The 19011-nt window shown below is 40.3% G+C and overlaps 2 protein-coding genes across 2 annotated transcripts in view; one reads left to right on the forward strand and one right to left on the reverse strand.

Moving 5' to 3' along the window:
* Positions 1–1841: 1841 nt before the first annotated feature.
* On the forward strand, positions 1842–8993 carry cd36 (CD36 molecule (CD36 blood group)). The gene is made up of 12 exons (XM_080492375.1): positions 1842–2213; positions 2582–2742; positions 3429–3573; positions 5565–5720; positions 5808–5899; positions 6138–6187; positions 6281–6350; positions 7139–7326; positions 7452–7570; positions 7662–7735; positions 7911–7965; positions 8335–8993. The coding sequence occupies exons 1-12, from the start codon at positions 2091–2093 to the stop codon at positions 8509–8511; spliced, it is 1410 nt and encodes a 469-aa protein (XP_080348501.1). The 5' UTR covers positions 1842–2090; the 3' UTR covers positions 8512–8993.
* Positions 8994–9917: 924 nt separating this feature from the next.
* Positions 9918–19011, reverse strand: part of sema3c (sema domain, immunoglobulin domain (Ig), short basic domain, secreted, (semaphorin) 3C) — a 51719-nt gene continuing 42625 nt past the window's right edge. Inside the window, exons 14-18 of the mRNA XM_080492260.1 lie at positions 18708–18749; positions 18320–18477; positions 16539–16606; positions 13876–14006; positions 9918–12271 (exon numbers count right to left, since the gene is read on the reverse strand). Coding sequence (XP_080348386.1) covers positions 11831–12271; positions 13876–14006; positions 16539–16606; positions 18320–18477; positions 18708–18749 — 840 coding nt within the window. The 3' untranslated portion in view covers positions 9918–11830. The remainder of the gene's footprint in view (positions 12272–13875; positions 14007–16538; positions 16607–18319; positions 18478–18707; positions 18750–19011) is intronic.

Genomic DNA, 19011 nt, shown 5'->3' on the forward strand with positions numbered 1-19011 from the left:
CATCTGATTTTTCCAATGTATTTTAGTTTTTTCAGAAGCGTATTGTCTTTGCATTGCATTATTAGAGCAATAAAAAAAAAATCTGTGATGGACTGGTGACCTGTCCGTGGTTGTGGATGGCCGGCTCTAAACTCTAACCTTATGTGTTTCTGTGTTTCCACAGGCGGGATAAACACTCGGTGAGATTCAGACTGTTTGTTAAAATACAGACGTCTTTGCCATGAACTGTAGAGGCCGGGCCTCCACACTGCGCGCGCACATCCTGAATGAAGGAATGCCAGTGCTGCACTCTAGTGGTAGGCATATGGAGCTTCACAGTGTCTAAGTCGTTAAAGGTGCAGGAGCGCCACTAAATCCTACAGGACCGACTCACAATGCATTTAAAGCAGCTTGTGATGGAGAATTTGAAGTTAGGGATGTGAAACCTGCAGCTCCGGAGACACTTTGAACCCAGTTGCTTTGTCAAACTACATGCAAGTATTTTCTTAAAAAAAGAAATCTTTAAAATATTGATGCTGCCAGATAAAAGAAAGTTAGAAACTAAAATATGCATTATATTCAGGTGATTTCTCTTCTAGTGGTTTATTGTTTCACACATCAGACTTCTGCATATATGAAAAAATACAAGTCTCTGAGAAAAATTATTGTTAATGTCCATGTATGCCAACACATATTTGTTGATTTACAGGTATTATTAGAGCTCCACTACACATTTATATCGTAGTTTAAAGCATGCATTTTCACATCAGGGCAATTTCTAAATCAATAAAGATAAATCTTGCCCTCTATAAGATTATCATTGTATTGTAACAGCTGAAAACAGTGACATAATGTTCCTAATTGTAGTTCAATGATTTAATTCTTGCAACACAAACTATGTGTAAAGATTTGTAGGTTTTTAAAGGTGAAATTGAGATTTTGGAGACAGAGTCAGAGCCTTTTCAGAAAGTTGCGTTTCCCCCCGTTTCCATGGAGACAGAGTCAGAGCCTTTTCAGAAAGTTGCGTTTCCCCCCGTTTCCATGGAGACAGAGTCAGAGCCTTTTCAGAAAGTTGCGTTTCCCCCCGTTTCCATGGAGACAGAGTCAGAGCCTTTTCAGAAAGTTGCGTTTTCCCTCATTTGCACAGAGACGGAGTCAGTATTTTTCTGAATGTTGCGTATTCCCATGTTTCCATGGAGACAGAGTCAGCGTGTTTTCAAAAGATTCCACCTGGGCAGCCGCTTCCAAAAAGCGGCTCCCAAGCTTCTAAAACACATTGTTGCGTAAACTAAGCCTGAGTTGGGCGATTGCCTGTGGTTGCAGAGACTCATGATAAGCATGAGGGGATATCTGGGAGAGATAAAGAGCAATGAAAAGACACGGCTGCAGATTGCAGGATAAGGCTTTGTGATTGTGTATGCGCAACGAGAATACACTGAATCATTGATGTGGTGTGGCTTCTTATCAAAGTCGCTTGTTGGCGGAACGGGCAACGAGTTTGGGCCAAAAAAAGGAATGTGATGGATTGGAGGGGCAGTGGTGGTCAAGAGGGTAGAGAAGAAAAGGTTGTGTTGGGAGGTTTACCAGTTTGAATATCTGATTAATCAGTATGTAGTAATAATAATAATAAAAAGGTCACGAAAACTTGAGGAGTGATTTATGTAAAATGCTCTTCAATCAAGTCAAGTACTCGTACAGTGTGTGTGTGCATCAGGTTCACTTTCAACCTTTATCCTCAAGTAATTGTGGCTGTTATCAGCTGGTCAGAAGTTGATGATACCTGCAGGGAAGGCTCTCGGCTGACCCTCCAACCCGCCATGTGCTTATATAAATGCCTGTAGGGGAGGTGCCTGGGCACCTGCCAGAGGCGTGTGTACCTTTACCTGGCCTGGGCCGCACCGTCAGCTCCTCCGACAGCTCAACCCGCCCGAGTCTGCCGCTCCTGCTGCTGGGACGCAAACACAGGCAGTGCTCAGAACACACACAATCACACACACACACACACACACACACTCTCTCTCACACGCGCTCCACCGGCAACACAGAGACAGAAGGAGAACCGGCGGAGAGACGGACAGACGGCTGAGAGAGGAGGGGGAACGCACACTACCATGGGCTGCTGTAACAGGAGGTGCGGGCTGATCGCCGGAGCGGTGTTCGGGGCGGTGGTGGCCATCCTGGGAGGCGTCCTCATCCCCCTCGGGAACAGCATCATTCAGGGGACAGTGGAGGAGGTACAACGCTCCCTTTCACCCCAGATTAGAGGACAGGGAGGGACAGAGATGCTTGAACAGCATGTGTGTGTGTGTGAGTGTGTGAGTGAGTGTGTGCGTGTGCCATATGCAGGGATCAAGGTGAACGGGGAGAAAGCTTTTTTTGGAAAGCTGCTTTCAAATGGCAAACAAGGAGCCGTGCAGAAAGTGTGCCTTTCGAAACACATCTGTGCTTGAGAAATTTTCACCGATTAACATCCAATTGTCCTTTCAGATGACATTTTTTTTATTTTTTTATTTTCTTCAATGTTATCAGTGGAGCTGTCGGCCTGCTGGCAGTCTTGAAGGCAAGTTAAAAATAGACTGTGTCTCTGTCTTGTGGGGTTTAGGAAGCCGTGATCGAGCCTGGAACGACGGCTCACGACAACTGGGTGGCCGCGGGGGCAGGGGTGTACAGGCAGTTCTGGATTTTCGACGTGAAAAACCCCATAGAGATTGTGGAGCACGGAGCCACACCGGTGGTGTTGGAAAAAGGACCGTACACGTACAGGTGAGAGCGGCTCGAGAGCTCCACCAGAGGGCGGCACGATATTTGGGGAAAAACAGACTTATGTCGACGATGTGAATGTCTTTGCGCGTTGACAGCGCTCTTTCTCCAACTTCGCTGTGTTTTATTGGTTTGTTTTTCCACCACCCTTCACTCGGCCGCAGTTCAGTCAGTCTTTTGTTTTTATCGTAAATCAAATTGCTATCGTGAACACTTACATCGACGATGTGAATGTCTTTTTTTGAGATTTGTTCTGTCTACGGACAGTGCTCTTTCTCTCTTTCTCTCTCCCCAAATGTGTCGCGTTCAGTTTCAAAAGAGACGCAGTTTCTCGACTTTCTCGTTTTTTTCAGTCATTTGTTTGTATTCTTTTTGTGCCTCTGAGTTTTTCTAAAGATTAAGGAGTCAAATGATCAGAATTTTTCCTATTGGCTCACATGTTTTGAGTTTACACTTTGAATTTGAAGAGCATGAAAGTACAGTACCTGGAAAGGGAAAGTATCATGGTTCAGTCAGTCTTTCGCAGTGTGTGTCTGACGCATGTCGCAATATTAATCAGCAATTTATTGCGAGGCGCTTCCTCACATTTCGATTTCCCTGCTGTCAGATTTGTACAATGTTTGAAACGGGAAAAATCCGTCTTTTTCCATGACATTTTTCGCCGGTTTCGGATTCGTTGCTGTTTTCAGGACACGCTATCTCCCCAAAGCGGACATCGTCTTTAACCCCAATCTGACCGTGTCCTTCAATCTGCCCGGGGGCGCCATCTTCGAGCCGTCCATGTCAGTGGGACCCGAGGAGGACAACGTCACCGCCCTCAACCTGGCAGTGGCTGTGAGTACCTGCATCCAAGGCCGATGACTTCACTCTTAACATTTTACTCGGTTCCCGTTGTGAGCGATGCAAGCAAAGCCAAAGCAAACTGTGCAGGCCAGGGTGGGCCGCTTTGGTCCGCCATCAGTCGGTTTAGTAAACCTTTTTGACTTTTCCCCGTCTGTGTTTGGGAAATATGACCACAGAGCAGTTCTACTTCCTCCTTGGGTATTTGTTTCGACTGAAATCATTTCAGAAAGCCATGATTAAAGGTGAAGAGCCATTTAGAGATTTTTGAATACAGCCACTGTTTGACACCTGACATTGTGAATAAAAAGACCGTTTGTAGTTTACAAGGAAATAACACCTCGTATTTGGAACCATTACAGTTATTTGATCAATATCCTCTTTGGGTTCAAGCTTGAGTTTCTGTTACAGATTCACACATATTTTTGAAATGCGCCGTTTGTAAGCTATTAACATAGAAAGATTTGCTCAAACTCAAATGACAAGAAAAGGGTTAAAACATTTCAAGAAAGAGCTCAAAAAAAACAAAAAAATAAAAAAATCTCTCCAAAGAAAATCTGGAATGACAACAAAATATAACATTTTTGATCAAATGTCTGCTGTTATAAATTGTACTTCATGAATGTCATAAATGCCAGAATAGAGAAACGGTACTAAGAAATATAAAAGGTTGAATTTCATGACATTTCTAAAAAGAAAAAAATCAATAATGGTAAAACAACTGATGCAACTAAATCCACAAAAGATGACTAAGAACACAGAAATGCATTGTTGACCAATTTAAACCAAACGTGAAAAAAATTTCTTTTTTACAAATCAATGTCAGGCTATAAATGGCTAAAACTGCAAAAATGGTTAAAATAGCTAAAACAACTAAAACAGCTAAAATCACAGATGGAACGGTTAAAACAGCTAAAATCACAAGAAATGTAGAGGTAGTTTAAAAAGTCAAAAAGTCCCATTTACTCGACAATGGTATCAAGGTAAAACAAACATTTAGTTGCGTTTTAGGGGCCTGTTCAAATGACAACGGTGCTCGGACCCACTGAAAATTCAACTTTTGGAAAATGCTCCGACTCTGTCACTGTGGACACGAGGAAAATGCGACTTTTCTGAAATGCTGCTATTGTGCACGCACACCAGGGCCGTAGTAAATAGTTCTTCTGCACATGCTCAGCAGATGGACAATAACAAGAATGTCATGACTCCCTGTCCAAATTCTCCTGGGTCTTGGTAGTTTTAGAATCGACAGTCACCGCATTAACAATCCAACTATGTCGTCTGTAGAGTTTGTGTGTGTGCTTTCAATACAAAAAAACTCAATAGCACCAACTCGTGGTCTGGCATACCAACTACATCGTTTTCAGCATTTCTGCCATTTTCGTGTAAACGGATATCATCTTCAGAACTCTGTAGTGTAAATGTCATATTTTCCTAAAATGTTTTTGCTTGAAATGTTGTGGTGCCGATGAGGCCTTAGTTGATTGAAAATTTTACAAAGCGAAAAAGTCAAACAAGCTAAAATAGCTCCATTTACAAAAAAATATAATTAAATTTTTAAAAAAAGTTTGAAATTCTGAACAAATTTCTTTTGTAGTTAAAACAAAGTAAAAAAAAGTTTAAAAAGAATCTAAATAAAAATAAAACCGCAAAAGTCAAAAATGGCTTAATTACAAAAAATATTTCCCAAAAAACTACATAGAAGAAAACAATAAAACAATATGAAGAACTACATGTTGTCTTGAAGTTGAATATTTAGTGATATCATAATAACATTTGCCAACTCTGGTCTCATCTGGGCTCAGCTCGAGTTATTGATCATCAACAAACCAAGGAACATATTTATTATTGGGTCCTTTGATCAGAAGTTATTGTGTAACCTTTAGTATTAAAAGCATTTTCACACAGCTGCTGTGTTTGCATGTCAAGTACGCGATGAAAATGAAAGCATCTTGACGTTATGAATGTTTTTGATTTTCCCCCAGGGAGCTTATTCAATGGTGACCCCAGAATTTCACGCCACCCTCAATCTTATGATGAAATTAAGCAAGTCATCCCTGTTCCAGCGCCGCACGGTCAAAGAAATGCTGTGGGGCTACATGGACCCCATGCTGAAAGGCACTGTGGGACTTTTTCCGGCTGTAAGAAAGTCTGCGCACAATCCCGACGGTTCAGTCCATATTTGCGAGTGAAATGCGCCCTGACTTCCTCAAACGTGTCTCTTCCAGTACAACAGCACCACTGACGGCCCCTACAATGTCTACACCGGGAAAGACGACATCGCTAAAGTGGGAAAAATTGACAACTGGAAGGGAGAGAGGTGAGTCCAGCATTGAAAAAAAACAACAAAAAAAACAAGCTTCTAATCACTTTCAAAGGTGTGATTTTGAGACGTGAGAATCCTGTTTTCTTTCCAAACTGTGAAATTTCAAAACAAAATGAGACGAATCAGGTTGTACAGACATTGACAAGTGAGGACCATGATGTTTCTTTTTGGGGGGGGGGGGCCGTTAAATCAAAAATGTGCAAATCTTATGTGTTTGATTTTAATCCAACAGGAAGTTGAGTTTTTGGAACGACACGTACTGTGACATGATCAACGGCACAGGTACAGCGGTCTCATTGACACACAGCAGGAGTAAAAGGTTTTCTGTTGTGAACCCTTGGATCAAAACATTTCATTTTATCGTCTTTTTCTCAGATGCTTCCTCCTTTCCTCCCTTTGTGGACAAGACGAAGCCCCTTTATTTCTTCTCCTCAGACATCTGCAGGTACAGAAATTCCTCTCCCCTATCCCAAGGTGGAATGTGCACAATTAATTGAACGTGCAATATGTGAAAAATGCAATTGTTGATATCACAATAATAAATCCCTGATCAGTTGTGAGACAACAAACCGTTCGTCTTTGCTTGAGAGGTGCAATTTTTCGGTTTCAGCTCTTTAGTATCTATTGTTTCTGGTTTATTTGCACTTCAAAGGTAGAAACGGCTTAACAATGAAATTCTACTTATTTTTCTTTGTGTATTTTAAGATCAAAGCTGGTAATTTATGGATTGTAATACAGTCATTTTACTGTATGAAATCGGGGTCTATGTGGCCCCTGGATCTGAAACGAGGTATTGAAAATAGGTCTGAAACCTTTATGATAAAAATTTAAATTTTTGCCCGTTTTCCACTCAATTAATATTGTTAAGAGACATTTTATCCAAGTTTGGAGCTGTTTTAGCCATGTTAGCATTTTATTTTTAGCCGTTTTTACCTCATTTGCTCTTTCTAGTCATTTAGTGACCATTTTTTCTTTTGTTGTCGTATTGGTTCAGGCTGATTTCTGTGTCAAAGTTTTAGTATTTTTAGTTACTCTGAATGGTTTAGTCATTCCAATGTAACGTTTTGTTCGCCACTTTCCATCCTTACCCACTTTTTCCTGACACACATATTAGAGGACGCTCCTTGACTTGAGTGTCACATTTATCCTCATGAACTGTGGGATAAGAGTTTAGACGGGTTGCAGACCTCTTCTTAAGAGGATGGAATCAAGTTAAAGTTGCTTCGTCTTCAGGTCGGTGTCGGCCAGCTATGACTTCAGTTACGACCTGAAAGGCATCGAAGTTTACCGCTACGGCCTCCTCCCTTCCACCATGGCGTCTCCTGTGGACAACCCAGAGAACCGCTGTTTCTGCAGAGACCCTAAAACCACCAAGAACTGCACCCTGGCCGGAGTGCTGGACCTCACCGCCTGTCAAGACGGTCAGTCAGAGCTTTGTTTTGATCCTGACTCAACTGGAAGTCGCAGCCCACAGTTCTGCTGTTTTGTCACTCTGCTCAGCTGCCTGGCATTTTGACTTGCTATTCTTTGCTCGCCATCTGGACAGGAAGAACCATCTACATATCCCTGCCCCATTACCTTCATGGCAGTCCGTCCCTGCGAGAGGCCGTCTTGGGCCTCAACCCCATCCCGGAGTACCATAACACCTACATGGACGTAGAGCCTGTACGATCCAACGGATAAGTGTTTTTTTGCTTTTTCCAAGCGGAAATACTTAAAAGGTAGTAACCTCGTCCCCTCGTGTTTTCTCACTCAGAATACTGGCTTCACCCTGAGGTTTGCCAAGAGGATTCAAGTGAATATGATGTATGGGCCGTCGAAGAACATCACGTAAGTAGTTGTTTTGTTTCCTCGCTTCATTTTGTACAACGCTACGTGTTTTTCCATCCCTGTTCCTCACACGAGGGAGCACAGGCAAAATTCCCAGAGTCAAACAAGTCAAAGAAGCAAAGTTTTGAGGCAGAATCGTGCACCGAATGTCAAGTAACAAAGTCTCCTCCTGCAGGGTGCTGAAGAAAGTCAAAGATTACACCATATTCCCAATTGTTTGGATGAATGAGGTAAGAAAACAAAGAAATCTTGAAAGTCTGTTAGCTCCAGTTGCATTTAAATCAGATACAACCATCAGAGGCTATATTCACTCTGCACTGTCTCTGGTGATGGAATTCGAATTTTTGTACGAGTAGCCCGTGTCAGATTTAAAACCAGACGAAGGCATATTACCCTGATCTCGACTGAAATGAGATCACTTCCGACTTATCACTGTCAAGTTAATAACGGACAAACAAACCGATCAACAGCAATGGAAACAAAACAAAAACAAACTGGTTTCTAAAACAAGTACATATAAGCAAATCAAAACGTGGTACTTGAGCTTCTGCTGCAGTGTTAGCCTAGCCTCACGCTTACCGTCTCTCCTGTGGAACCAGACGGCCATGCTGGACGACGAAACAGCCGACCTGTTCAAGAAGGAGCTCGTGTCCCGCATCCAGATGCTGGAGACCATACAGCAAGTGCTGATGGGAGTGGGCGCGGCCATCTTTGCCCTGTGTCTCATCTCGTATTGCGTGGTGAGGTTCAAGGGCAACCAAGAGAAGTCCGTGTGAATGCATCGCCACAAGCACAACGCCGTTAAGCTGCTACTGGAAAGCCAACCTTTTTGATATAGACTTGCACTTTCTTTGGGCGGGAGGTGTTATTCCAGTGTTATTTATAATCTATTTGACTCCGAGGGAGGAATACTGTGATTTTGTAAATGCTCAAGAATTCCTTTGCCAAGCGTTATTTTAATTGCAAAACACTGTAACGTGAACTCAATCAGGGATTTCTAAGGAGAGGGGGTAGCGACTTCTCTTGACTGTTGAGTAAAATTCCTCCGACTCCAGCAGAAGAGTGTGCTCCTGCGAAAGAAATGTATATGAAGCCAATACTGCACAAATGTCTGTATACCCTGCTGAACTGGTGTGTTCCAAATGAATAAAAGCTGAAAAAGTGACTTTTTCATTGGGTGTCCTCTACTTGGATTGTTGAAAACTGCGCCGTCCTTTGATTTGATGTGCAACTCGGGGAGAATAAATATCTGCATTGTGCTTTCGTCTTTACCTCAAGTGACTTATGAATATTTCTATCCAGTTAGAGGTTACTCTTAGGTTTGTTTGTTTTTTAATTCACCTTAGCAGGCTCCTACAGGTGGCTTTCATTCTACTGCACATACTGTATACTATCATAACAATAATATAATAAAATAATATATGACCACATTCACATATTGAAAAAACTTTTCTCCATTTAAATTTGGGTAAAAAAAATATATGTCTTTTAGGTGGATCTTATTTTCTGGCTTAAAATTATTTACAAAAGTAAAATAGTTTAAATGGCATAAAGCAAATAAACTACACATAAAAAGGGAAACAAGCTAAAATGGTTAAAACAACGAAACCAAGTGAATTGGCCAGAATGGTCAAAATTGGCTAGAATGAATAAATAAATAAAAATACAAAAGTTAGAATCGCTCAAATGGGCTAAAATGGCAAAAAAGGTAAAATGGCTAAAGCTGGTGAAATATATGTACATAGCTTGCGTACATAACTGCAAAAACATTAAAAGATTAGTTTAGGTTTTGCAAAAACAATAAAAAGGAGTATTTAACACGACTCCATAAATCTGATATAACATTAACATTGTTCCCGGCTTCTCGTGGAAGAATTCCCCCAAATTCAAAGAAATGTGTCTAAATATTATAGTCAGCATGTTAAAATCTAATTTAAAAAAATTCCTTAAAAAACATTTGAGTTAGCAGGCCAACTCAAATGTTTTTATTCCAATAGTTCTGACATCTATCCTAGAGCATTACAATTAGCAGGGTTATTAAGCACAAAATCCACATTTTGATAAATAACTTGATTAAGAATGAAGTCTTATAATAAACTCATTATTTTCTATAAACGGGAAATTCATCTGAACATATTTATTCAGGCTATCATCACATTAATAAATAGAAATACATCGATTTCAAAGCGCTAAGTTTACACTGGTGTTACTGGTAACACAGTTTTATTGAATGTTGGGCAGAGAACCATACGGGGGAATAAACAGTCTTTTTCTCAGAATGAAAATAATACCGCATACCTCTGCAATTTGCAGATACAGTCACAGTTAGTGGGTGAAATGTGGTGAAATTATAAACAGTATGACACTTTCAAAAAAAAACAGGCGCAACATTAAATTAAAAGCATGAGAAAATACTTTGTACACGAGGAACCATAAACTATCTACATTAGCTACGTTTAAAAAAAATGCTATTCACATATGTCAACTGGTCTAAATCACAGATTACTTCACTACGTGACAATAACTACATTTAAACTGAAATTATGTACATGTGTTGTAGAAAGTGTGAAAAATGCTGAATTATATTGTCCTGTTCCAGCACCTCATATGATTCCCAGGAGCTAAAATGTGCGTATCAACTAGCTTTGCTGCTAAAATCGAACCCAGAGACTTTTTTTTTTTTACATGAACGATGGAATTCTACCGGCATGCAGGAGTGCTGGAAACAGGTTGTGATAAAGTATGCAGCTGAGGTACATGCTCTTCCACTATGTACATCAAACGGAAAAAAAAAAAAAAAACATGTGAAAGGTTTGCAGCAGCTCACATGGAATTCATATTCTGCTCAGTAACTTAAGCTCCTTCAATTTCAAATTTTTTTTTTATTCGGAACACATCTGTGCTATTGTACATAGCATGCAATGCTACTATTCCCCGATAAGTTGTGTTTTGCGATAATGACGCAATTCATGATAAATGCAAACACTTACGTAGATGATACTGATGTATTTGTTGACTTTGAATTCTTTATAGGAAATAATTAAAGCTGTCAATCAATGAAACTTCTCTTATTTAACACGGTTAATTTAAGGATAATTTATCGTATTTCAGCTTGTCATTTGCGATGTTCATATTACGGAAATTTACTATGTATTTTGAGGCCCTAGAGTAGATACACTTTGGTGAGTATTTCAACTAATGATACACTAATCAGGGTGTTAACTATATATGTTCCTCCATTTATACTGCTAAATTAACATAATGACATCTGCAATATACAGATTGCAAAAGACTTAACAGCGATAAATTGTGTTTCTATGCATGTGCATATTTAGAAGAAATATGGGATTAATTGCGATGAAATCACAAATAAACAGTGCCAATATTGATTATTAATGACAGCCCAAATAATTTTATACCTGGTCTCCACAAGGGTTTGGAATACATTAAAAATGAGAGATTAAAAGAGAAATTCTGCTGATCGGAACTTAAGATTCACACTGGATGGGAAAAGAACAAAAAGCACTGTTATGTAGATGGAATAACAAAGCAAAAAATACATTGACATCGTCACCATAAGTGTTTGTAGAATCGTATCGTTACGGCAATACCCAACATTAGCGCATGTTTATCGCGCGGCCCGAAACCAAACTCAACGTGTCCGTTTCGGTTTTTACAGTCCGACAAGAAAGTCAGAGAGCTGCGTCACAGACTGTTATTCTGAGAAATGTCAGCCGAGGACGGTTCAACAATTGCATCCACTTCAGTTTGTTTTGTGACTGCAAATGAATGACTCGTGTGCGTGTGTGTGTGTGTGTGTGTGTGTGTGTGTGTGTGTGTGTGTGTGTGTGTGTGTGTGTGTGTGTGTGTCACAGCCATCTGTGCAACACAGTACTTCATGCTAAAAAAACAAGGATTCTGCCTACAAAGCTCCTCACACCCACCTCCTGGGTTTACTGTACGTCCACGGTGCAGCTCTGCAGTCCAGATGAGACTTTGGGGGGCAGGAAACAAGGATCAGCTTGATTCTGAATCAGGAGGAAGGTGTGAGGTTTTATTTTATTTTTTTGCCAGTTCGCCCTCCATCTCTCTGCGTCAGTCCTCGGGGGTGTGATTCCGCCGATTGCGGCTCTTCCTCCGGTCCAGGAGGGGCTTGAGTTTGGCCAGATCCCCCCTGAGGGGTCCGGGCGGCGGTGGTTGCTGCTGCTGCTGCTGCTGCTGCTGCTGCCTCTGCTGGAGGCTCTGGAGCTCCTTCCTCTCCTTGCAGTACTGCTGCACAGCCAGCGTTTCCGCGGGGCTGAAGGCTGCCAGCAGGACTTTGGGATGCAGGGAGCTGGCCCACGCCCAAGGAGACTGCTGCTTGTCCGTCAGCACGCTCACCATGGCCTCGCTCAGCACGCGCAGCCGGATCTTGGCCACGGTGCGCTTGAAGCCGTTCTCGGTGGTCAGGCAGTAGTACAGGCCCTGGTCGGACAGCTGGGCGCTGCGGATGAGGAGGCCGTGGTCGGTGGAGACGACGCGGTCGCTAAGTTTGACCTAAGACAAACCACAAACACAGCAAAAATGTTGTGTTTTCACAGTTTCATGGTCCACAATGGGTTTGTTGTTTCCACTTCGAGAGGCACCGATAACGTCTGCCCTGCAATCTCTCAGACTCACTCCATCGCTCACAAATTTAGAAAGCTTGGGAGAGTTTCCTCAGTGTCAAGATCTCACAGTGCTTTACTTTGGGATAGTTTGAGAAACACTGAAAGATTTTGGTTTGGTGCCCTTTCATACTGCAGTTTTCGGGTGCAGGACGAGGTCAAGTTAAGTAATTGCTGGTTGTTGGTTATGGCTAGATAGATGGATGGATGGATGGATGGATGGATGGATGGATGGATGGATGGATGGATGGATGGATGGATGGATGGATGGATGGATGGATGGAGAGAGAGAGCTAGAGAGAGAGATAATGACCTATAGTATAAGTATAATCATGTTTATGGAACAATATTATTAGAAATTTGACAAGCCAATACAGATACATTTATTGTCACAGATGTCCTACATCTGTTCATTGGTATTCAATGGTTTTTTTGTGTGTATCTTTCACACAAATTCGGGATACAGACTTTTCTATTATCGAGAAGGTAGTGTAGTTCATTGATTTATCATCCTCAAATTCCCGTCTTCACTGACATTTTAATAGATGGTTGACAATCACAAAACACATGAAAATAAGCGGAGCTTGTTTTAGGAATAAAGTAAAAGCCTCACACTCCTGCTTCTTAAAAAGTAACAACATTGACATTGTTTTGCCCCTTTTCCTGCCTCATATTCTCAATTACTGCACAAGTTCACTTCTCTGATGAAAAATTATATCACCACATGTCATGAGAGACTATAGGCAGACTATATGATTTAGATTGGGATCTGATTTCAGACCTTACAATGTCTGAACACTCAGTTACAACATACATGCATCATTCCGGCTTTTATTTGTCTAACATTGTGCAATTTATACATATAAATAATGACAGCGCAGCCTTGTCTTTCTAATAAATCTAAATAAATGCAGCGTACTTCTTCTTTATTGACTGCTGAATATATGAGCCAAGTGTCGGTTTGGAGAAGACCGCAGTGATTACACGTCGTAAAAACTGCAGTGATATATTTCAGGGGCCGGCTTCTTTTTCTCCCGACGAAACGGTGATTAAATGGCCATTACTGTGACACCGCTGGGCTGAGAGGAGGAAGAAATCCATAAAGGACGTGTCTCTATGAAGCGGCTGCTCTCCTGCAAGTCTTTATTAAAGCTTTTTATCGTGCAACACTGCAGAGGGTAAAAATGACCCCCCCCCCCCCAAAAAAAAAGTGTCTCATTCTAATTCACCGTCCAGCACAAGGTGGACGACTCATAACTATACGCTATGAAGTAAAGCCTCGTTTCCACTTCGCACTATGTGCCGGTATGGTACGGTACAGTTTTTGGCGCGACAAGAGTTGTGGACAGTACCGAAAGTACCCAACCATTACTAGCACACGGCTCATCGGCCGTATGAACCATATACAACCTGTGTGTAGACACTGGTATATTAGCGTGTCATGTAACGCGGTCGTGACATTGACCTTGGACGTCTTCTCCGAGTCCAACAAACCTCTTTCCTCCTGTCGTTGTCCCTCTGAATCAGCCAGCGAATGGACGCCTGAGGAGACTTGGGAAGACACTCCAGGAAAGTGGTGTTGTTTTTCACGCCGTACTGCGTCATCTCCACCGCGTTTCTGTAAGCTAACACACACACACGCACGCACGCACGCACGCACGCACACACACACACACACACACACACACACACACACACACACACACACACACACACACACACACACACACACGCACACAGAGTCGAGGGAGATGCATCAGACGTCAGTCGCTGACAGACACAAAGCCCACAGATGGAGTCGGATCTGCGAGAGTGAAAATGTTGACATGGAGCTCAGTCTGACACCTGCAGCACAACCGAAGGGGGGAAAAAAATAAAAAATGCTCTTACAAACATGACGATCCTCCCCGCTTCGGTTCCTTCGGTTCGTCATTTTTGTTGTGTTCACATGTTTTCTCGCTCGGCTGGAGGCATGACGGCTGTGACTAATTACTGGTATTGGGTCTCATGGCTGTTCTCCCACTCTCACGTTCATTTTTTTTCCAAAATGGAAACCAACAATGAATTCTCCTCGCTCATTAAAGTCCACGGGATGGGCTTTCATGAAGGATGTCATGCCATTAGAAATAATCTCATAGTAACATCTGTCGGATCCGATCCCAGCCTCAACCTCTTTGAGGGATTTCACAGCCTGACCATGCAAATATTGCAATAAAAAGAAAAATATGAATTATTTTCAAAACCTATTTTGTATGTTTTAATCATCTTATAAGAAAAAAAATTTGCATTATGACTTAACATTTCACTGTACAAGATGCTCTTTAAAAAATTTTTACTAAAACTTTTGATGAAAATGTGATGCCTCTGTGTATATAGAACATTTATTCATATTATAAATAAATATATTTTTAGTACTAAATTCATGTAGGCATCTTAGAGATTCCTCAGCATACTTTATTATGTCTAAAATAATGTGTCTTTGATAATCAATAGGACAAAAAAACTTTAAATATTTACAATTCAATAATATTTAGAAAACAAAAGAACAAATATAGTAGGTTCTAGGACAAATATCTCCAAAAATACAACTTTAATTGGTAAGTATGGCTTGGTTTTCTCTAAAACAGCAGATCCAACATATTTATTTTTATATATTTTGAGTGCATATAATTTCTAAATACCTTTGCATGAACTTGCCGTCATTTCACGGCAGGGAAATAAAAGTCAAAGTTTGTAAAGCGACTGTTTCTTCTGTTGCAGTTTGTCTTCAGCGTGAGTCCTTTCAACACTTCGTCCCAAAGTGTTGATATTTAGATTTTATATTCTATCTACAAAACATACAACACGTATGTTATGTGATCTGTTCGTTTTGCAACAAAATTCCTCTAAAGTGACTTGATTTATTGCTCATTTAGATGCACGTTACTTAACGTCAGACACTTTCCATGTTGATGTTCAGAGGACCGAATTACTTTGGATTAACGAGGTACTTCTCCGCTAGTAAACAGGAGTTTAGTTAAACAGTAAGGGAGACAACAGCTGCAGGCAGTGCTAATGCTAACAGTTGCTTCGTATGCAAGAAAAAAAGAAGAAGAGAACAGCTCAACAACTGAGCTCATGCTCCACAAACGTAAGAGGAATAAACCTACTGTAACTGCATGTGGAGTAATCAGTTACTAATGAGTTACTAATGACATGCTATTGCCTGGAAAAGGCTCCAACACCATAGCGACACATTATGTAACACTATAATAAATTTTCACTCATTATTTAATGATGCCGTATTTTGTAATGAAATTCTTGGAACTACTTTGTTATAAACTCCATCAGATTTTGTAATAACTTAATAATAATAGTAATAATCATCTATAATAGTTGCATGACATAATTCCGATTGCATGTGTTTAAGTCTTCTGAAAATGTTCTTGCATGACTAGTTTTCAGTCAGTAATAGTTAATTAGTGTCGCTTTTGCTTCGAGCTTGTAAACAAATTCTCCATTATAACGAGTATAGTTACATTTGGTTTCGGTTTGACCGATGCGACATTAGTTGGAAAAAAATTAAAAAAAAATAAAAATCTAAGATGTTTAATGTTGTTCTGATGGTATGATTTTTGTATTGTTGTTTTTTTCAAATAATTAATTTGGATGGTTTGTTACACAATACACCAAATTATTACATAAAAAATCCAGTTGTAAAAACAAGTTATTTGAAAATGCATTCAAGAATTGTATCACAAAATACAGCAGATTATTAAAAAGTGTGGCGTTACTACAAGAGGTGAACATTTTGTACATTATTATTTTTAATAATAATAATAATGATAATAATAATGGATTATTACATCATGTGGCCCTACAAACCCTAATAAAACATTTAATAATAGTATTTTATGTAATTTCACCAGCATGAAACAATGACGATATTAAACTATATAATTCTTCTATCTGGAACGTTTTAGCATTTACAAAACAAATCTTTGAAAAAAATTGATTTTGTTGCTCTGTTTTAATTCCTGCTGAGAAAATAAACAATAAACGATCCTGCTAACGCACTATGTTCAGCCATGTTGAGTGAAGTTCTGCAAGTTTTTAACTTGCGATGGCTGAGCTTCTGCTCAGCTCTGTGTTATATACAAATCTCTTTTGTTAATTACCTTTTAAATTGAATCCCCGGCACTGAGTGAGTGGATTTCCATGGATTATATCCTGCCGCCTGCTTCTCCTTTAAAAAAAAAGGAATAAAAAAAAGGATAAACGTGAAATGCAAAATGAAATACACAACCACAGAGAGCCAAAACAAACGGAGGGAAAGTCTGACTGTGTTTTTCCACTCAGTGGAGCACATTCATGTAGAACAGCTTGAGGGACCGAGCAAGTAAACAGCTGACACATCTCAGACACATTCTCTGTGGGGAAAAACAGAGACGGGCTTTTTGTTCCTGGGACCAAACTAAACTTGACCTGCGTCTGAAAGAAATGTCAAGAGACGCGCAGCTGGGCCTTCGGCAGACCGCAGGAGGATCGGCGAGGTGTCTCTCGCAAAAAACCTCGTCTGTGTTATGTCTCGACGCATAAACAACAAAAGCTCAATTTGTGACAAGTGCGCCCTGAAGGATGCCAGTCATGTGATCTCTTTGCCCTCGTCAAGTTGTTGAACAGCTCCATTTTTCGAGCGACGCATTACAGTACGGCGTTGTACAAAAAGAGTTGGTTGCTGATGGTTCGTATATCCTTTTCAGACTGAAAACACACCACCCGGTGGTATACACTGGTATTACAACACACTTGTCTTCAGACACTTTCAGCTAAAAACAAGAGGACAATGCAGGCATAAAAACATTTAAAAGCAAAATGTTGTAGTAGAGCTTCATGGATAAACAGTTTTCTCAAAGATTTTTTTAATTTTTATTTTGGTGTTGAAATATGTTATTCTATTTTTATATGAGACTTGCGCCTAGCTGGTTCCTCAACTCAAGTTTTTCATGCATAAATGTTTGTTCTTCCCATATTTTACGTCCTTGCTAATACTGTTTTAGTTTTTTTTTAGACTGAAAACTGACCTGGCTCAATGCAGGTACAAACTAGTATTGCAGCAACTCTTGTTTTTAGCTAAAAAAAGAAGGCGTGCATAGAATTATTTTTTCAAACTACCCAGCGATAGAAGGCGTTCCCAGAAAATCAGTTTTTCATGAAAAAGAAAATCTCTCTGGTGCAGAAATGTTTATTAAATTTTTTCTTTGTTGGCCTTTCTTATAGCTTCTTTGATGCTCTGTCTATTTTCCCCCTGAAAACACAGCTGACTCAATATACCACCTTGTGGTACAGACTGGTATTGCAGAAACTCTTGTTTTTAGCTAAAGGAGGCAGTAGGAGGCATTTCTTTTATGTGTCTATAAAGCTTGATAAATTCCTTGTCTCTGTATGTTTAAGTAATAGTATTTTTTATGTATTAGTTTGGTCCGATTTTATTCTCACTCATTCTTTTTCTTTGTATGAATGCCATAGTTTATGTTTTCATGGATGTAAAATGCTTTTGGTGACTCCAGGCCATTGTAAAGTACTATAAAAATAAACTATCTATAAAACATTATGTGATAATAGTCATAGTGAATGAGAGGCTGTGTAATTTTTATGTGGCAAAAGTGCCCAAAACAAACCAATATCTACTATATATATTGCATATGCGGAACAACAAATGCCACTTGTTTTTCTCAGTGCAACGTGAGAAAGTGAGGGTAAAATACTGGGAAGTATTTAAAATATCATAATTTAGCTGTTGTTTATACAACAGCAGGGAAAGTTTGGAGCAGCTGTCTCCATGAATGAAGACTTAATCAGCACCAGTCCGCTCTGATTAACACCCAGAAGACGTCCTGGAGCGCAATTCACAAACAGTTCTTCATAAAAGCTTTGCAAAGTTGAAAACTTTGATTACCTTTTGCCGGTGGGGTAGAAGCGGGAGCAGGTCAGCCCGTCCCAGGCGCAGTAGGGGTCCCTGGCCAGGCAGCAGTCGGCGCAGGCCGAGCCGTAAGCGTGACAGCGGTGCAGGGAGACCTGCGAGACCCCCAACTCGGAGCTGGCGTACAGCTGTTGCTGCAAAGCAAACAGTTCAAATGTCAGCCGCCCTGTTTGTCTTAATAAGTGGTCGGCTGACAGGAAAATGAGGCGCGGGACCGAAGCAATTACGTCTTATTATTTCCGTCCCTCTGGGAGGCACTTTATGCACTGGAGATTTCTGCTCCGTGCGTTAGTGGAAACAGACAATGAATTCATTGAAATATTATCACAGGTCTTTGGAATGATAATGAATTGAGGATACTTACTTTTTTAGATGAGATCCTTAGATTTGTGATAGGAGCTTGGTTCTGAAACAGACATAGGAGAACTTCTTTAAAACATGCAGGCATTTTTTTGAGATAATTCACATTTATATCAATCAGTTTATGGTAACTATACAACTAAGGCACAAACTAAGGCAGAAAACAAGAAATATTGGCGTAGCATCACTAAAAGCTCAGTGATTGTCATATGTCTGCTACATAAGCGACAGAAAATTTATATTCATAATTTTTTTTATGATTTTTTTCTTTCCAGAGATTGTAAAGTAGGTTTAGTATACAGTAAATG

Source organism: Lipophrys pholis (assembly GCF_963383615.2).
Source record: "Lipophrys pholis genome assembly, chromosome: 22".
Classification (NCBI taxonomy): domain Eukaryota; kingdom Metazoa; phylum Chordata; class Actinopteri; order Blenniiformes; family Blenniidae; genus Lipophrys; species Lipophrys pholis.

Bases quoted from the DNA above. Each gene is read 5' to 3' on its own strand.
- cd36 (XM_080492375.1), top strand. From the start codon at position 2,091: ATGGGCTGCTGTAACAGGAGGTGCGGGCTGATCGCCGGAGCGGTGTTC. The intron at 2,743-3,428 runs GTGAGAGCGGCT...TGCTGTTTTCAG, and splicing joins AAAGGACCGTACACGTACAG to GACACGCTATCTCCCCAAAG. The intron at 6,188-6,280 runs GTACAGCGGTCT...TCTTTTTCTCAG, and splicing joins TGACATGATCAACGGCACAG to ATGCTTCCTCCTTTCCTCCC.